The sequence below is a fragment of the Schistocerca piceifrons genome, chromosome 1 (assembly GCF_021461385.2).
Source record: "Schistocerca piceifrons isolate TAMUIC-IGC-003096 chromosome 1, iqSchPice1.1, whole genome shotgun sequence".
Lineage (NCBI taxonomy): Eukaryota > Metazoa > Arthropoda > Insecta > Orthoptera > Acrididae > Schistocerca > Schistocerca piceifrons.
In genome coordinates, this window is record NC_060138.1 from 1,143,915,883 (window position 1) to 1,143,934,221 (window position 18,339).

General features: G+C 42.0%; 2 protein-coding genes across 2 annotated transcripts in view; both read right to left on the reverse strand.

The window, feature by feature from the left end:
• LOC124780939 (28S ribosomal protein S31, mitochondrial) overlaps positions 1-18,339 on the reverse strand; it is a 250,757-nt gene that overhangs the window by 109,199 nt on the left and 123,219 nt on the right. The window lies entirely within an intron of this gene.
• LOC124778645 (sialin-like) overlaps positions 1-18,339 on the reverse strand; it is a 93,546-nt gene that overhangs the window by 13,326 nt on the left and 61,881 nt on the right. Inside the window, exons 5-6 of the mRNA XM_047253658.1 lie at positions 13,358-13,490; positions 4,452-4,693 (exon numbers count right to left, since the gene is read on the reverse strand). Of these exons, the coding sequence (XP_047109614.1) occupies positions 4,452-4,693; positions 13,358-13,490 (375 nt within the window). The remainder of the gene's footprint in view (positions 1-4,451; positions 4,694-13,357; positions 13,491-18,339) is intronic.

Here is an 18,339-nt window from a genome sequence, read left to right on the forward strand (position 1 = left end):
CGTTTTGCTTTTGTTGATGTTCATCTTATATCCTCCCTTCAAGACACTGCCCATTCCGTTCAACAGCTCTGCCAAGTCCTTTGCCGTCTCTGACACAATTACAATGTCATCGGCGAACCTCAAAGTTTTTATTTCTTCTCCATGGATTTTAATACCTACTCTGAATTTTTCTTTTGTTTCCTTCACAGCTTGCTCAATATACAGATTGAATAACATCGGGGAGAGGCTACAACCCTGTCTCACTCTCTTCCTAACCGCTGCTTCCCTTTCATGTCCCTCGACTCTTATAACTGCCATCTGGTTTCTGTACAACTTGTAAATAGCCTTTCGCTCCCTGTATTTTACCCCCGCCACCTTCAGAATTTGAAAGAGAGTATTCCAGTCAACATTGTCAAAAGCTTTCTCTAAGTCTACAAAGGCTAGAAATATAGGTTTGCCTTTCCTTAATCTAGCTTCTAAGATAAATTGTATGGTCAGTATTGCCTCACGTGTTCCAATATTTCTACGGAATCCAAACCGATCTTCCCCGAGGTCGGCTTCTACCAATTTTTCCATTCGTCTGTACAGAATTCGCGTTAGTATTTTGCACCCGTGACTTATCAAACTGATTGCTCGGTAATTTTCACATCTGTCAGCACCTGATTTCTTTGGGATTGGAATTATTATATTCTTTTTGAAGTCTGAGGGTATTTCGCCTGTCTCATACATCTTGCTCACCAGATGGTAGAGTTTTGTCAGGACTGGCTCTCCCAAGGTCGTCAGTAGTTCTAATGGAATTTTGTCTACTCCCGGGGCCTTGTTTCGACTCAGGTCTTCCAGTGCTCTGTCAAACTCTTCACGCAGTATCGCATCTCCCATTTCATCTTCGTCTACATCCTCTTCCATTTCCATAATATTGTCCTCAAGTACATCACCCTTGTACAGACCCTCTATATACTCCTTACACCTTTCTGCTTTCCCTTCTTTGCTTCGAACTTGTTTTCCATCTAAGCTCTTGATATTCATACAAGTGGTTCTCTTTTCTCCAAAGGTCTCTGTAATTTTCCTGGAGGCAGTATCTATCTTACCCCTAGTGAGATAAGCCTCTACATCCTTACATTTGTTCTCTAGCCATCCCTGCTTAGCCATTTTGCACTCAATGTCGATCTCATTTTTGAGACGTTTGTATTCCTTTTTGCCTGCTTCATTTACTGCATTTTTATATTTTCTCCTTTCATCAATTAAATTCAATATTTCTTCTGTTACCCAAGGATTTCTACTAGCCCTCGTCTTTTTACCTACTTGATCCTCTGCTGCCTTCACTACTTCATCTCTCAAAGCTACTCATTCTTCTTCCACTGTATTTCTTTCCCCCATTTGTGACAATTGTTCCCTTATGCTCTCCCTGAAACTCTGTACAACCTATGGTTTACACAGTTTATCCAGGTCCCATCTCCTTAAATTGCCACCTTTTTGCAGTTTCTTCAGTTTTAATCTACAGTTCATAACCAATAATAGATTGTGATCAGAGTCCACATGTGCCCCTGGAAAAGTCTTACAATTTGAAACCTGGTTCCTAAATCTCTGTCTTACCATTATGTAATCTATCTGAAACCTGTCAGTATCTCCAGGCTTCTTCCATGTATACAACCTTCTTTTATGATTCTTGAACCAAGTGTTAGCTATGATTAAGTTGTGCTCTGTGCAAAATTCTATCAGGCGACTTCCTCTTTCATTTCTCTCCCCCAATCCATATTCACCTACTACGTTTCCTTCTCTCCCTTTTCCTACTATCGAATTCCAGTCACCCATGACTATTAAATTTTCGTCTCCCTTCACTATCTGAATAATTTCTTTTATTTCATCATACATTTCTTCAATTTCTTCGTCATCTGCAGAGCTAGTTGGCATATAAACTTGTACTACTGTAGTAGACGTGGGCTTCGTGTCTATCTTGGCCACAATAATGCATTCACTATGCTGTTTATAGTAGCTTACCCGCACTCCTATTTTTTTATTCTTTATTAAACCGACTCCTGCATTACCCCTATTTGATTTTGTATTTATAACCCTGTATTTGCCTGACCAAAAGTCTTGTTCCTCCTGCCAGCGAACTTCACTAATTCCTACTATGTCTAACTTTAATTTATACATTTCCATTTTTAAGTTTTCTAACCTACCTGCTCGATTAAAGGATCTGACATTCCACGCTCCAATCAGTATAACGCCAGTTTTCTTTCTCCTGATAAAGACGTCCTCCTGAGTAGTCCCCGCCCGGAGATCCGAATGGGGGACTATTTTACCTCTGGAATATTTTACCCAAGAGGATGCCATCATCATTAAACCATACAGTAAAGCTGCATGCCCTCGGGAAAAATTACGGCTGTAGTTTCCCCTTGCTTTCAGCCGTTCGCAGTACCAGCACAGCAAGGCCGTTTTGATTAGTGTTACAAGGCCAGATCAGTCAATCATCCAGACTGTTACCCCTGCAACTACTGAAAAGGCTGCTGCCCCTCTTCAGGAACTACACGTTTGTCTGGCCTCTCAACATATACCCCTCCGTTGTGGTTGTACCTACGGTACGGCTATCTGTATCGCTGAGGCACGCAAGCCTCCCCACCAACGGCAAGGTCCATGGTTCTTCTCATCCACATGCGCATACTAATTCCCACCATGCCCCGCGGCCAACCATGCAGTTTGAACGTCCTAACGCAAACCGTTCTGAAGTTATAACGATTTTATTTCATATAGTTCATTGTCACCCTGTACATTTATCCCATTGTGAGAGAAGATGATCAATGCCTTGGTGTAAAAATGTCTGTCATAGCCCGCCAGACCATGATTGTTACACAGGCGTGGTGCTCTTCGTCCAAAGTAAATTGACAGCCACAAATGTCTTTCTTCAGGGCTCCAAAAATATGGAAATCGCATGGGAGAGATCGGGACTGTATGGAGGATGTGTAAGGTCTTCCCACAGAAACTTCCACAGTGAAGTCGAAACATCCACGACACCATGTGTTCGGACATTATCCTACAACAGAATGATGCTGTCTGTTGATGTGCGCAGCGGTACATGGCCACCTTGCAAAAACTGAAGCGCGCCGTCGAGTCCAAACGCCCAGAAATGTTGACGGACGGCATTTTGTTGCTGGGCAATGCTCTCCTGCCAAGGTTGTTTCGACGACGCCGCAGAAGTTTCGCTGGGAAGCCCTCCACACAGTCACGATCTCTCTCCATGCGATTTCCACGTTTTTGGTGCCCTGAAGAAAGATATTCGTTGCTGCCGACTTGTTTTGTGCGAAGACGTGCACACATGGGTACAATCATGGTTCCGCAGGCAACCGCAAACATTTTTCTGTCATGATTGACCGTCTTGTATGACAGTGGGATAAATGTATTAACAGCTGTGGCGTTTATGTTTGAAATAACAAAGAGTTTACTTTCTTTCTTTTTAACTGTTCGTTACATCGATTTAAGGAGCCAGTTAACGAGCTCAAGTGGTAATCGCCTGAAAAAAAGATATCTTTGCCTGCACGTGTTTCGTATGCATGCGTGCGTATGTACTGGGTGACAGTTATTGAACTATATAAAATAAAATCGTCATAATTTCGGAACGGTTTGCATTAGAACGTTTAAACTGCACAGTTGGCCGTGGGGCGTGATGGGAATTAGTATGGTTTGGTTTGGCGACGAAGCGACTTTCGTTTTGGATAGATTCATAAATAAACAAAATTGGCGCATTTGAGAGACTGAGATTTCTCATTTCGCTATCAAGAAGTCTCTTCACCCTCAACAGGTGACTGTGTGGTGTGCAATGTCCAGTCACGGAACAATCGGTGCAATATTTCTTGATGGCACAGTGACTACCGAACAGTATGTGAAGGTTTTGAAAGATGATTTCATCCCCATTATCCAAAGTTACCCTGATTTCGACAAGATGTGGTTTCTTGCAAGACGGAGCTCGACCCCATCAAAGCAGGAGAGCATTTGGTGTCCTAGAAGAGCACTTTCGGAACCTCATTCTGGCTCTATGGTATCCAGAAGCAACTGGCACGGGCCTCGATTGGCCGCCACATTCTTCGCATCTGAACACATGCGACTCCTTTCTGTAGGGATGTATTAAAGACAAGGTGTACAGCAACAACCCTAAAACCACTGCTGATCTGAAAACACCTATTCAGGTCATCGACAGCATCGATGTTCCGATACGTCAGCGGGTCATGCAGTATTTCATTATTTGTCTGTGCCACATCATAACCAATGATGGCAGACATATCGAATATGTCATAACCTAAATCCGAATATCTGTAGCGATATTTACATGTCGAATAAAGTGTGTGCACGTCGTAGTTTGTAAATAATTTAGTTTTTTTTTTGTATAGTTCAATAATTGTCAGCCTGTACCTGTGTATGTGCGTGTGTGTTTACTTAGACTACATGTTAGTTACATAACTAGAGAAATGATGACGTACATTGGCGCTGGTGAAGGCGCCGACAATATACGGGACGACGATCCCTGTCAGGTTGGCGAATGTGTTGACAATGCCGACAACCGTCCCGGAGTAGTTGGGTGCGATGACATGCATGTTCATGTAGGGCCCCGAGCAGTGGGTGGACATGAAGAAGCCGTTGATTGCCAGCACAGTCACGATCACAGGCGCGTTGCAGCCCACCTGCGAGACCACGATCAGCGTCGCTGTCGGCACCAGAGTACCTGCAAAAAGCCGATTTCAGTCTTATCGTCGCCTGCAGTATTTAGTGATGATTGCTTTGGACCACTTAACAACAGTATGATCCGTTTCTCATCAGTCAGAAGATGATGAAATGTCTACATCGATGACAGAGAAATTAACCTTTGTCTCGACTACTTAATCGCATCAAATGACGAGCTGTAGTCACATAAAGTCCGTTCAAAATGGTTCAAATGGCTCTATGCACTATGGGACTTAAAATCTGAGGTCATCAGTCCCCTAGACTTAGAACTACTTAAATCTAACTAACCTAAGGACATCACATACATCCATGCCCGAGGCAGGATTCGAACCTGCGACTGTAGCAGCAGTGCGGTTCCGGACTGAAGCGCATTGAAACACTCGGCCACACCGGCCAGTCACATGAAGTTGCGACAGCATTTAAAATCGTATGAAGCGCTCAGCTCGCAAATATCGCGCGTCACTATAACTGTGATTTGATAAGTCTGGTAAATTTCTATGAAAGAATGGAACATTTTTGTTGTACCTTCGCGGTTGGTAAACTTGACTATTCTGAGGGTCGTGTAACGAATTTCAACTATGTATACCGTACAGTTCATTCTTGACAGCCGTCTACATTGGTCAGTGTGTCGACTGCGTTTGGAAATGGAGAATACGGAGTTTCGGGATGTTATTAAGCATTTCCTATTGAAAGGTTGGGCAAATCAAAACATAATTGGATGAAGATCACGCGGACTCTGCACCATCATTGAAGACCATTAACTTTTGGATTAACGAATTTAAACGTGGTCACCGCAAGCTGAACCATATACAAAATCCATTATATGGTAATGCAAGATCAATAAATAAAAATACATAAGATTGCTGAGGCTGTAGGCACCTCAAGTGAGCGAACGCTTAATATCGCCCACACAGAACTGGTTCTGCAGAATCTGTGTGCAAGGTAGGCGGCGCGATTGCCAACAGTCGACCAAGAACGCATCAGGTACAACATTTCAACACAATGATGTGTGGAGTAGTGCATTATCTTTTGAAAGAACAGTTTTTTGCGTGCCAGCTGTTGTATTTTTTCAGCCAATGCAAGTTTCAAACGATCCAACAATAAAATATAATAGGGTAGAGTTATGGATCGCAATCCGCAAAGCTTTTTGCACCGATTTGTGACTGTTGAGGAAATCTGGATACATCGTTATTCACCAGGGTCAGAACAATGGACATAGAATGGTCAAAGTGCACCAAAGAAGGAAAGACCATCTTGTCAGCTGGTAAGGTGATGGCCACTGTTTTTTGGGAGTCTCAAGGAATAATCTTCATAGACTATCTGGAAGAAGGGAGAACCATAAGTGGATCCTATTATGTTTCATTGTTGGATCGTTTGAAACTTAACATTGGCTGATAAAAGACAACAGCTGGCACGCAAACAGGTGCTCTTTCAAAGGATAATGCACCATCTCACACATCAGCGATGACATCTAGATCTACATCATACTCCGCAAGCCACCTAATGGTGTGTGGCGGTGGGTACTTTCGGTACCACTATCTGATCCCTCCAACCCTGTTCCACTCGCGAATACTGCGTGGGGAAAATGATTGTCGGTAAGCCTCTGTATTGGGTCTAATTTCTCGAATTTTGTCCTTGTGGTCAAGAAGCGAGATGTATGTATGTTGTCTGAGTCCTCCTGAAAAGTGCTGACCCGAAATTCCAATAGTAAAGCTCTCTGTGATGCACAACGCCTCTCTTGTAACGTCTGCCAGTGGAGTTTGTTTAGCATCTCCGTAACGCTCTCTCGCCAGCTAAACGATACCGTGACGAAACGCGCAGCTCTTCGTTGTATCTATCGGTCCTACCTGATAGGGATCCAGATAGATGAACGATACTCAAAGATCGGGCGAACAAGCGCCTTATAAGCCACTTCTTTCGTGGCTGACTTACATTTCCATAAGATTCTTCCGATTGATCTGAGTCTTGTGACTGCTTTTCCAACTATGTGTTCTATCTGGTCATTCCACTTAAGATCGCTCTGGATAATTACGCCTAGATATTTTACGGTAGACGCTGTCATCAGTAGTGTAGCTGTACAGTAGTGAATTTCTTTTCCTATGTGTGCGCAATATGTTACAATTATTTACTTTCAAGGTCAACTGCCAGAGCCTGCACCAGTCATCAGTGCTCTGCAGGTCATTTTCGCTTCGTTCAGTTTTTGTTTGTCAGCTAGGTTTTTGCTCCTCTTGAATCTGAGATGAAATACTCTTTGTTTAAGATTACAATGGCGAAAGTGCATGAACTGGGCTTTGAATTGGTTCGTCATCCATCCTACGCAACAGACTTAGCCCCAAGTAACTTCTTCCTGTTGCCTGATTTGAAACTTTGGCTTGCTGGGAAGAAATTTTCATAAAAAGAAGAAGTGATAGTTGCAGTCATCGAGAACTTCGCACAGTTTGACAGAATCTATTTTTCCGACGGGACGAAAAAGCTGGAGGATCGCTGAACCTAGTGAATATTCCTCAAAACAGACGATGTCGAGAAGTAAGATGAGTTCTTCACAAAACAAGACTTATCAAATCATACTTGTAGTTCAATTTCTAGGTAATAGATGGTTCTTAAATGTTTTGTAAACTGAAACGCAGGGCAAGTGTGTCACGTGGTAGGTGATCTTAGCAAACAATCAAGGTGGCGAAGTTAATAGGTCGTGGTAGTAATGAGGAGGGTTCACAGAAGCTTGTTAATACTGTTTTTAACAATAGTAATGAAATGAGTGTTTGCCTTTCAGTGATGTAGTTTCTGAAGTTCAAAGTGCCCTTGAATATCAGAAGGAAATGAAACTTCCTCGCAGATTAAAACTGTGTACTGGACTGAGACTCGAACTCGGGACCTTAGCTTTTCGTGGGCAAGTGCTCTACCGTCTGAGCTACCCAAGCATGACTCATGACACCTCCTCACAGCTTTAATTCCGGAAGTACCTCGTCTCCAACCTTCCAAACTTCACAGAAGCTCTCCTGCAGACCTTGCAGAACTAGCACTCCTGGGAGAAAGGATATCCTTTCTTCCAGGAGTGCTAGTTCTGCAAGCTCGGCAGGAGAGCTATACCCTTTCTTCCAGGAGTGCTAGTTCTGCAAAGTCTGCAGGAGAGATTCTGTGAAGGCACACAGTGTTAATCTGCCAGGAAGTTTCGTATCAGCGCACAGTCCGTTGCAGAGTGAAAGTTTCGTTCTGCAGAAGGATATGGGTTGCATAGTCCGTCAAGACCAGAGGGCAGTTCTCTTTCCAGTCATGCGGCACACAGGGAAGGTGTATAGAAATATGTTTTTTACCTTCTTCATTATGTATTGAAAGGTCAATGGGAAGGAAGAACATATGCTACACCGAATCTAGGATCAGCGTTGCAAAGCGACTGCTAGAGAGTAGAGCTAACTGAGTACTGTGTTCGCCAGAGTGCATCATCGAGTGCTGCCCCTATAAGACTTCAGGTAGAAACATGGACATAATCCCCGATGCACATATCTCCAACTGAGGAGAAAAATAAGACACAAAAAGATTTATTGCGTACTGCTGAAGAGGAAAAAGATGTGAAAGTGCATGGCAGTCTAAATATGCAGTGATGTAGAAAATTGTTGTGAGGTCTACTGCAACCAACAATCCTACTATATGAATTGTAGAACAATTATACTAAATGATAGGCATTAAATCTGAGTTCACAGCAACCATCAGCGTATTTAAATGCTATCGCATTCGGTTCAGAGTTTAAAAAATCAGGACATGTCGAAAACAGTAACAAACGATATATTATCTAGTAGAAAACAGCGTATTCTGAGATAAAGCTATTTTTAATTGTAACCGAAATACCAAAAAGGATTATTTATTCAGAATGTTTATAGAATCACTTCTGTTGACTTTTTATCAACAAAGCGAAAACCGTCTGTTAAAATATTTTCTTAATTTGAGGTAAACTTAGGATTGGTAAAGCAAAATAATAATTTTCATTAACATTACTGCGGAAGATAGTCTCCAAAAGAAACATATTTTTACTTTACGGTTAGGACTTCTCTTTCATCAAATAATGATATTTGTGCTCTTTCAGAGATATGATTAGTTATATGCATGCAGGTGTTAAAGGACTATTTACCTGTAGCTTTGGTTGCCACCTAGACCTGCAGTAGCATTAAAGATGGACCACAGAAATGTGAAACAGAAAAAACATAAGAAATATAACGTACAGGGTATACGCAGTAAACGATTTTTAATCGTAGATGTGACATCGATATTTCTAGGAGTGACGAATGAATTCGTTAAAACTCTAGAGCAGCGATTCCCAAACTTTTCCTCTGAGGAAACACTTTAAGAATCCTGGTACTTTGACAGAATCCCTTGCTTGTTGTGAAGGTTAAAGAAACTTAACTTAAAAAATGATAAAAACTTATTTATTCAGTGATTACGTCTATTTTAAATCATAACTAACAACAAAGAAATCATAACAAAATTTTTTAAAATAGTCGATAAAGCTTTTCGCGGAGCACTTGCTCACTTTCCGTGGAACACCAACGCTGTGCACAACACTGGTTCGGGAACGCTGTTCTTGACAGAGAAGAAGGTTTTATAAGAAAAATGTCTCTCTTCCACAACCCTGCGGAATTACATGTTTCGTACTTTTAGTTATGGAGCCCCACTGAATGACACGCTACAGTCGACATTTAAAAATGTATTTTGGAATGAGTGAGTAATAGTCCAGTTTCCTTTGTGACGCAAGTTAAGAAAACTCAATCCTTTTAAGCGGATAATGGTGCATTTGAACTAGTACAAAAAAGTTTCAGCCGAGTGAAACTCATACAAAGTAATAGAATAACAAGTCACAATTTGCGCTACTTTTTCCAATAAAAGCAAAATGTTAAGAATATTTATCACCTTCAACGAGTGCAAGGAATAGTTGAGGTAGGATTTGAGACAAAAGTGACTTTCTGTCAACACGCGTTATTCCAGTGTGCTGTTTTTGTGCAGTACTAAGCACGTACCCTATTCACTGGTGAGGCTGGCTTTTCACGGGGTGGGATCTGCACTTATCATAACAATCACGTCAGGGCTTATGAAAACATTAATTACGTGCGACAAGACAGAACCCAACAGAGGTTCAGCCTCAACGTTTGGGGTGGAATTATTCGTGACCATCTCATTAGCCCCTTCTTCTTTTCACAACGTTTTGTGGACAAACGTAACTGCAGTTTCTCAGAAATGAGGTGCTTCATTTACTCGATAACGAACCTAGAGTCATCGACCGAATGTCGTTTATGCACGATGGTACTCCGCAGACAATTAGTTTGCATCTCGATAACCAGTTTCCGAAGGATTGGTAGAATGGGTTCTGCTATCCGATCACCACATTTGAATCCAATAGATTTCTTTTTGGTGGGGGAGGGGGGACAGCACACAGTCTGGGACATATAAATTTATTGGCGTATTCGATTGCTGTACCCAATGTCGGTGTTCTGAGGAAGCGTATCCAAAAGGGATCTGACCAAATACCCAACACATAAGGAGTTTTCTTCAACGTGTGGCAAAGTATGGAACGCAGGCTCAGGTGATACATGGAATCACGGGGTCACTTCGACCACGCTCTGTAAATGTAAATGTGTCAGGTGAACGTATCATTTTTGTGCCATGCATAATAAATCATGTCGTACCTATCTAACGAAGAATTTTCAGTCGCAAGTTCATATGACCTTTTTGCAATGTTTTGATGGAAAGTATAAATCTCTAAAGTTTCTGATACATGTTTATATACAATCTGTGTGTCAGTACGTCAACCAACGGCAAAACATAGTGAAATAAAGTGAATATACAGCGCAAGAGATAAATTAAAGAACAAAATTGCACGCTATTGTGGGATAAGAAATTAAAAGACTACTATCTGCGAGTCATGAGCACTGGAGGTCGCCACTAAAGGGAGTGAAGAATTTTTGATAAAATTCGCTCGACCTTCAGGCCACCTCAAGTGGTTTAAAATCCTCTTTCTCCCATTTACTATCAATCCATATTCTGTACTCAGGCTGTTCATTCCATTCAGAAGAGCATGTAATTCTTCTTCACTTTCACTCAGGATAGCAATGTCAGCAACGAATCGAATCAATGATACCCTTTCACCTTGAATTTTAATTCTACTCCTCAGTCTTTTATTTCTATCATTGCTTCTTCTATGTACACATTGAACAGTAGGGGCGAAAGACTACATCCCTGTCTTACACCCCTTTTAATCCGTGTACTTCGTTATTATTCCCTCTTGACTCGTATTACCCCTCTCTCCCTATAGTTTACCCCTATTTGTCTCAGAATTTCGAACACTTTGCACCATTTTACTTGTTGAACGCCTTTTCCAGGTCGGCAAATTCTATGAACGTGTCCTGATTCTTCTTTAGTTATGCTTCCATTATCAACCGCAACGTTAGAATTGCCTCTCTGGTTCCTTTACCTTCCCTAAAGCCAATCTGATCTTTATCTAACACATCCTAAATTCTCTTTTCTATTCTTCTTTATATTATCGTTGTCAGCAACGTGGATGCATGAGCTGTTGAGTTCATTGTGCGATAATTGTCGCACTTGTCATCACTTGCAGTGTTTGGAATTGTATGAATGATATTTTTTCGAAAGTCAGATGTTATGTCGCCAGACACATACGTTCTACACACCAATGTGAATAATCATTTGCCGGCTGGTGTGGCCGTGCGGTTCTAGGCGCTTCAGTCTGGAACTGCGTGACCGCTGCGGTCGCAGGTTCGAATCCTGCCTCGGGCATGGATGTGTGTGATGCCCTTAGGTTAGTTAGGTTTAATTAGTTCTAAGTTCTAGGGGACTGATGACCACAGATTTTAAGTCCCAGAGTGCTCAGAGCCATTTGAACCAATAATCATTTGTTGCCACTTTCCCCAATTAATTTAGAATTCTGATGGAATGTTAGCCATCCCTTCTGCCATTTGATCTTAAGTGCTGAAAAGCTCTCTTAAATTCTGGTTCTAATACTGGATCACCAGTCTCTTCCAAATCGACTCCTGTTTTTTCTTCTATCACATCCGACAAATCTTCCCCCTTGCAGAGGCCTTCAGTGTACTCTTTCCACCTATTCACACTCTCCTCTGCATTTAGCAGTGGAATTCCCGTTGCACTCTTAATGTTACCACCCTTGCTTTTAATGTCACCGAAGGTTGTTTTGACTTTCCTGTATGCTGAGTCTGTCCTTCCGAAAATCATGTCTTTTTCGATTTCTTTATATTTTTCATGCAGCCATTTCGTCTTAGCTTCCCTGCACTTCCTATTTATTTCATTCCTCAACGACTTCTATTTCTGAATCCCTGAATTTCCCTGAACATTTTTGTACTTCCTTCTTTCATCGATCAACTGAAGAATTTCTTCTGCTATCCATGGTTTCTTCGTTGTTATCTTCTTTGTACCTACGTTTTTCTTTCTAACTTCTGTAATTGCCGTTTCTGAGATCTCCTCTTCAACTGTACTGCCTACTGAGCTAATAGTTATTGCTGTATCTTAGTACTGCTGTATCTAATTTCTTTGTGTACTGATTTTCCACGACTAATTTCTTCAACTTCGGCCTACTCTTGTAAGGGTGACGAAGACGAAAGCATCTCTCGTGTTCTACACAGCGCTGTTCAGTAGTACACACAGTCTAACATAAAACTCTCCACACCCACACGGTATTTTATATACACCTGGCGTTCCGAGGTCTACGTCGTCTTTCACAGGCCTCATGACTTGTCGAATTTTTGCTGGAACCCTGATGACCGAATCGAACTTATGCCTCTTTAGGAGCCAGATATTTTTCCTGTTACTGAGCTACAGAGTGGCAAAAATGGAAGCTTCTTCGAGTCCTTCTTGGGGTCCTCCTGCTCACGTGTGTTCGGAAAGATGGCTTGAGAAATCTGGCAATAGTTGTGGCCGTTTTGCTTTAATACTTTCCGTAAGTAGTTCGGTACCTTTGGCAGGTTTTCAGCTTCTGAGACGGCCTCCGTTTGATGCACCAAGGTCCTCAGAACAGAACGATTCAGTGACGGATGGTGATAGCTGATAGCGTACAGATATCGGTCCGTTGTGGGTGGGTTTCCAGCAAACACTGTGGTTGAGATATCCATTTGCTTCATGGCGGATGAAGACGTCAAGGAACAGCAAGGTACATCTGTCTCTACCCCCATGGTGAATTTAATGTTGCCACGGATATCCTTGATGTGATCCAAAAATTCTCCCATCTTTCCAAGTCCACGGCACAAGATAACGAACGTGTCGTCGATGAAACGTTAAAAGCAACTAGACTCTGCAGGGGCCATGTCCAGGACAATGTCGTCAAAGTGCTCCGTAAACAGGTTGGCTGCAAATGGAGCTAATGGGCTCCCCTTAGCCGTCGCTAAGGGGACCCATTAGTCGTCCGTCTGGTTCAAATATTCTCTCCATCGTACAAAAAATATGATGGCATCAGAGTGCGCAAACCACTTGACGCAGCTGGAAGCTCGAGCGAATTTTATCAGTATATATCGCTGCCAAACAGTTCATTCGTATACGAGCAATTTTGTTTTGCCACGCGCGACTTAGCGGAGTTTAAATGCAACATACAAAACTATGTTTGTCTTGTGGTATATTTGGTTTCTAAAACAATGAACGATCGGCTTGAACTTACCCATTCCGTTTATAATGCGAAATCCGTGAAGTTTGGATATGTAGCCCTTCCGGAACACAAAATCGGTGAGCCATCCGAAGAACAGACTGCCGCCCGCACTTATAACGTGGGGCGCGGCCGACAGAAAGCCGTTCTGCAACGAATAGACACATACATAGACAGATACGTGAGTGAGCGCTTCTTAGATTACAAATATAGTAAGCTATAAAATGACATCGAGAGCCTACAAGTTGTCCCACCAAATGAAAACAATTGAACAGAACTGGTATTAGAAGTTTTCGGTGGATGTTTATACTCTTCAAACTGATTAATGTTCGCTGGCAACTGTGTTCGTATTTGTTGAGGGCAGTCCGTAAAAACTCGCCATGTTGATACGCGACTACGATAATTCCTTTTGTTTATCAGGCTTGAGTAGACCCTTATAGACATTTGAGGCGAACGATGGGTGCATTGCGACTGAATATTGAGTGAACAGTGATATCCGTCTTACTGTCTGCGCACTATGTATAGGGAGCAGCCGTTACTCATAGCTGTGCGGTCTAGGGGGCGCCTTGTCACGGTCCGTGCGGCCTCCCCCCCCCCCCCCCGCCCCCTCCCCCGTCGGAGGTTCGAGTCCCCTCCCTCGGGAATGGGTGTGTGCGTTGTCCATAGTGTAAGTTAGTTTAAGTTAGATTAAGTAGTGTGTAGGCTTAGGGACCAATGACCTCAGCAGTTTGGTCCCATAACACCTTACCACAAATTTCCAATTTCCGTTACTCGTAAAGTCCCCAATCGATGTTAATCGTCGGAATTAAATTTCCCAAGGAAAATATAGAAACGAAATGGAGAAGGCTTGTAACTGATGTGAGGTGGCGGGATCTGCGATCTAGAAATGCCGCAAGATGCCTTTTGAGTTCGGCAGCGGTGGAATTTACTTTAGCAAGAGTTTCAGGTTAACACCATACTGCCCATTAGACATGTAGTCACATACCGGACTCACTATGGCGAATCGGCTTCCAGAAGCAAAAAAAGAAATTGATTTTCAGTATTTCACATAATTATTTATTGAATTTAAAAATTTGTAATGCTGTTGTATCTTACTCATAAAAGTTATACAACAAAAATTTTTGTTACTCCTGCAAGCCTTAAGTTAAACATAAGTTTACTCGTCTTGAATGTAAGGCGCGATCTTCATTAATTCATTTAACGTTTAACACAGTAAGTATTGAAGTTAGAAACTGTGTATAATACTATTTCTTGAGATCGTGTATGCCACGGCGCGCAAATTATCCACACTGTTTTCATACAGTGTTTGAGAATACGACCACTTAGCGACTACCAAAAAATTTTACACACAATTTTGAGACTTTTAGAAACTTTTTCTCGCTGAAATCCCCCCCCCCCCCAAAATAACGAAATGAAAAAAATTTGTAGCTTACTACATTTTCGGTGTTCGTGCTTTATGGATCTATTTTGCACAACCCCAGGCCCCATAAAGACGATAATCGGAACAACTACAAGCAGAGTAGAAAGAAAGCATAGCTAAAAAGCAATATCTCATAAATACGCAACTCGCGAAATGTAGTAACTAGGAAAACTGTTATTTTTCACTGGCCAGCTGCAGCATCTAATCTGCTGTCGATGATGCAACTACGTTCTGACTAAAGACTCAAATATGTATCATTCTAATTGAAGGTGGATGAAAGTCCGAAACGCGTCTTATCCTTACTAAAGATAGTTAACAAAGTGTCTGGTCGCTGTATTTATTAAAATAAGTAGCTATTCCCGCGACTGCGCTAGCCTATCAGTGGTTCTGTTATGACGAGTGCTATGCTGAGTAGGCAAGCTAGTAATTTGTAAATGTGTATACAGTGGTGTAGAGAAGTATGAATAAAAAAAATGCATGCAGTGCGGGTATGTAGCCACATAATAAATGTGCTTTTGTTATTTTGCTGCATGTCGAATCTGAAAGCATGCATTATATTTTCTAATTATACAAGGTGTATCAAAAAGAAAAGGTTATCCGAGATATGTGCGTGAAAACATACTGTTGGAAAGTGCAAACTCTCGAGTTTTACGTGGTTCCCGTTAGGTAGCAACAGTGTGCGCCCATTTCATTTCTAGTAAAAATAATGTCGGGACAACAGAAAGCGTTTTGTTTTCTACGTTTTGAACAGCGCGGGTCAATAATAACCGTTCAGCGTGACTTTCGTAATAGGTATGGTGTGGGTCCTCCTACAGCACAGATTATTAGACGATGGCATGAACAATTCCGAGAAACAGGTTGTTTGCGTAGACCGTCCTCGAGTGTCTGACACAGACGTCGAACGTATTCGCCATAGTTTCACAACGAGTCCGTAGAAATCCGTTCGTCGTGCAGCTCGACAGCTCAACATGCCCCCATGTCCGTCTGGCGTGTGTTGCGTCGATGTTTACATATGAAACCATACAAAATTCAGCTACTGCAAGCTCTTGGCGAAGGTGGCAAACAACAACGTGTAGAGTTCCATAATTTTGTTCTTGACAAGAGGGAGGATAACACTTTTCCTCCATGCTTAGTGTTTAGCGATGAGGCAACATTCCATTTAAATGGAAAGGTGAACCATCGTAATGGGAGAATATGGGGTATGGAACAACGACATGAAGTTGTACAACATGAGAGGGACTCTCCAAAATATAATGTGTTTTGTGCAGTTTCACGGGAAGAGGTGTATGGTGCATTTTCCTTTGCCGAGAACACTGTCACAGGAAGCACATATCTCGATATGCTTGAGAACTTTCTTTCCCCACAGTTGGAGACAGATTCGAATGACTTCATTTACCAACAGAATGGGGCACCGCCACAATGGCATCTGCAAGTGCGGGAATTTTCAAATCAAAGGATTAGTGAACGATGGATTGGTAGCCCTGGAGCAAAATATTCAGCCTTACATTGCTGACCTCCAGGGTCAGCGGACCTGACTGTATGTGATCAATTTTTGTGGGGATTTATAAAAGACTTTGTTTATGTGCCTCCGTTACCAACAACAATAACAGCATCTGTGGAAGTTGTAACTCAAGACGTGCTCGCTGCCGTGTGGGAACAATTTGAATACCGCATTGACATATGCCCTGCAGCTCAAGGGGGGGATATTGAACACCTATGAAAAGGTATTAAAAAAAACTTTTTTAGTTTCCCGTTCATCAAAAAACAAAATTCATTGTATTTGTTTAGTAGTTTCAGAAATATGGATGAGCCAAATCGGGTGATTGTTTTTGATACACCCTGTATTTAAAAAACGCCTCGATTCATTACATTTGTAGAGAAGCAGAGTCCTTAGAGGTCTGTCCGGCTCACTGGCTGTGAGGTTTTTTCACCAGAGCAAAATATACCAAACGTTTCTTCCTTACATTTCAATGCATTGTAGCACCTACATTTTTGATCCATCCCGCAACATGAATAATCTATAAATAACATAATCAATCAATAGATCGCAATGAAATTCAGCCTCATAAAAACCGTCTCACGTTCCACGTGTAAAGATGCTACGTCTCCCTGTTTGCCGTAAGCCTTTAAATGTCGCCGTCGTTGTGGGTCTTCAAGCGTCTCGGCAGCTGTAAGAGACGCGTGAAGCTCGGCGTCTAAAATTCGACGGGCTAGGGTGAGTGTATTTGTGTGTCTGTAGCTCTTAGGTCGCCTGGCGTTCTGCATCGAACTTCCGGCGGACGTGAGGTTACTCCGAGGTTAGTTGGATTCGAGTAACTTTCACAGCTGAACTCTCTTAGAACGTTGTATCTCTTCTAAATCAGATTTGCGACGCTTATTGCAATAATCTTAAATATGGTTCTCGGACCTACAGTCGGATTTTCTTTCTGTATCTCCACAAAAACTCTCCAGTTATGCCAAATGGTGTAACAACTCAGTATCATAAACTGCGCCCACAATAGCACTGTATTTGCACTTGTAATGTCGGAAATGCATATCCTCCTATTTCCATCTATTGTACTATAATTTGTTTTCCTTATTTTTGTTACCTGAATATATGACATTTCTGTGTCTTTACATATTGTAATTGTTTTACTATTTGTATATATATATATATATATATATATATATATATATATATATATATATATATATATTTATGCATTTATGTCGATGTATAATTGGTTTGTTTCGTAAATATTATTTGTATTTTTACGCTGGGTCTTGCCTAGGGAAAACTGCTATCGAACGATTACATCGATAGGTCGTGTGAAGACTCAAAGTGTGTAGGATCTTTGGTAGTGTTAACTCTGCCGCGTTGAGCGCGGGCAGAGCTGTGGGAGTCTGGCTGGAGTAGCGAGTGGAGCAGGTGTGTTGTCTGACGGTCCCGCGAATTGCCGCGCTTTCGGGGTTTGGCAGCATGTAATTGCGCTCGACTCGCGATGATAGTTTCTGACATGGTGTCGCGGACGGGAAGCATTAGCTGGCGCACATCAACAGCCCGTTTCGCCTGGTGACCGTGTCGAGAAGAAGGCGCGCCAACATCCAGCTTCTGCAACAGCGACGGCCGACAATGAGTGACTGTCGCCACCTCCTCGATCGACGGCTTCAAACCTTCAATCAACCAACAGGGAAGACTAAAAGCACGTAAAGTTTCAGAACTGTATGGCAGACCTCAGCTTTTCAAATTGTTCCATTTGCCTCGCAAAATTACAGCAACTTAGCATGAACCTTTGTTGCTCATTGTCCCAATTGCATTGCCAAGCAGGGTCCCTTCCTTTTCCGAAATGAACCCGAGTGTCGTTGAAATTCAAACGCCAGCATAATTCCATTTCACTGCTTTAATTTCAAAGTTCACATTAAGTATTCATAGCTGGCTACAATAGCTAGATTACACAGGCACAAATTAAGAGTGCGAGTTTTGTTACCGTACTTTAGCTTACCTGTGACTGCAGCTCAGCTTGGTACGTACTAAATTTTACTATTGTTAATTGTTCAGAATCGTTAAATTCAAGTTCAAAGTTAAATCTCTTCTTTG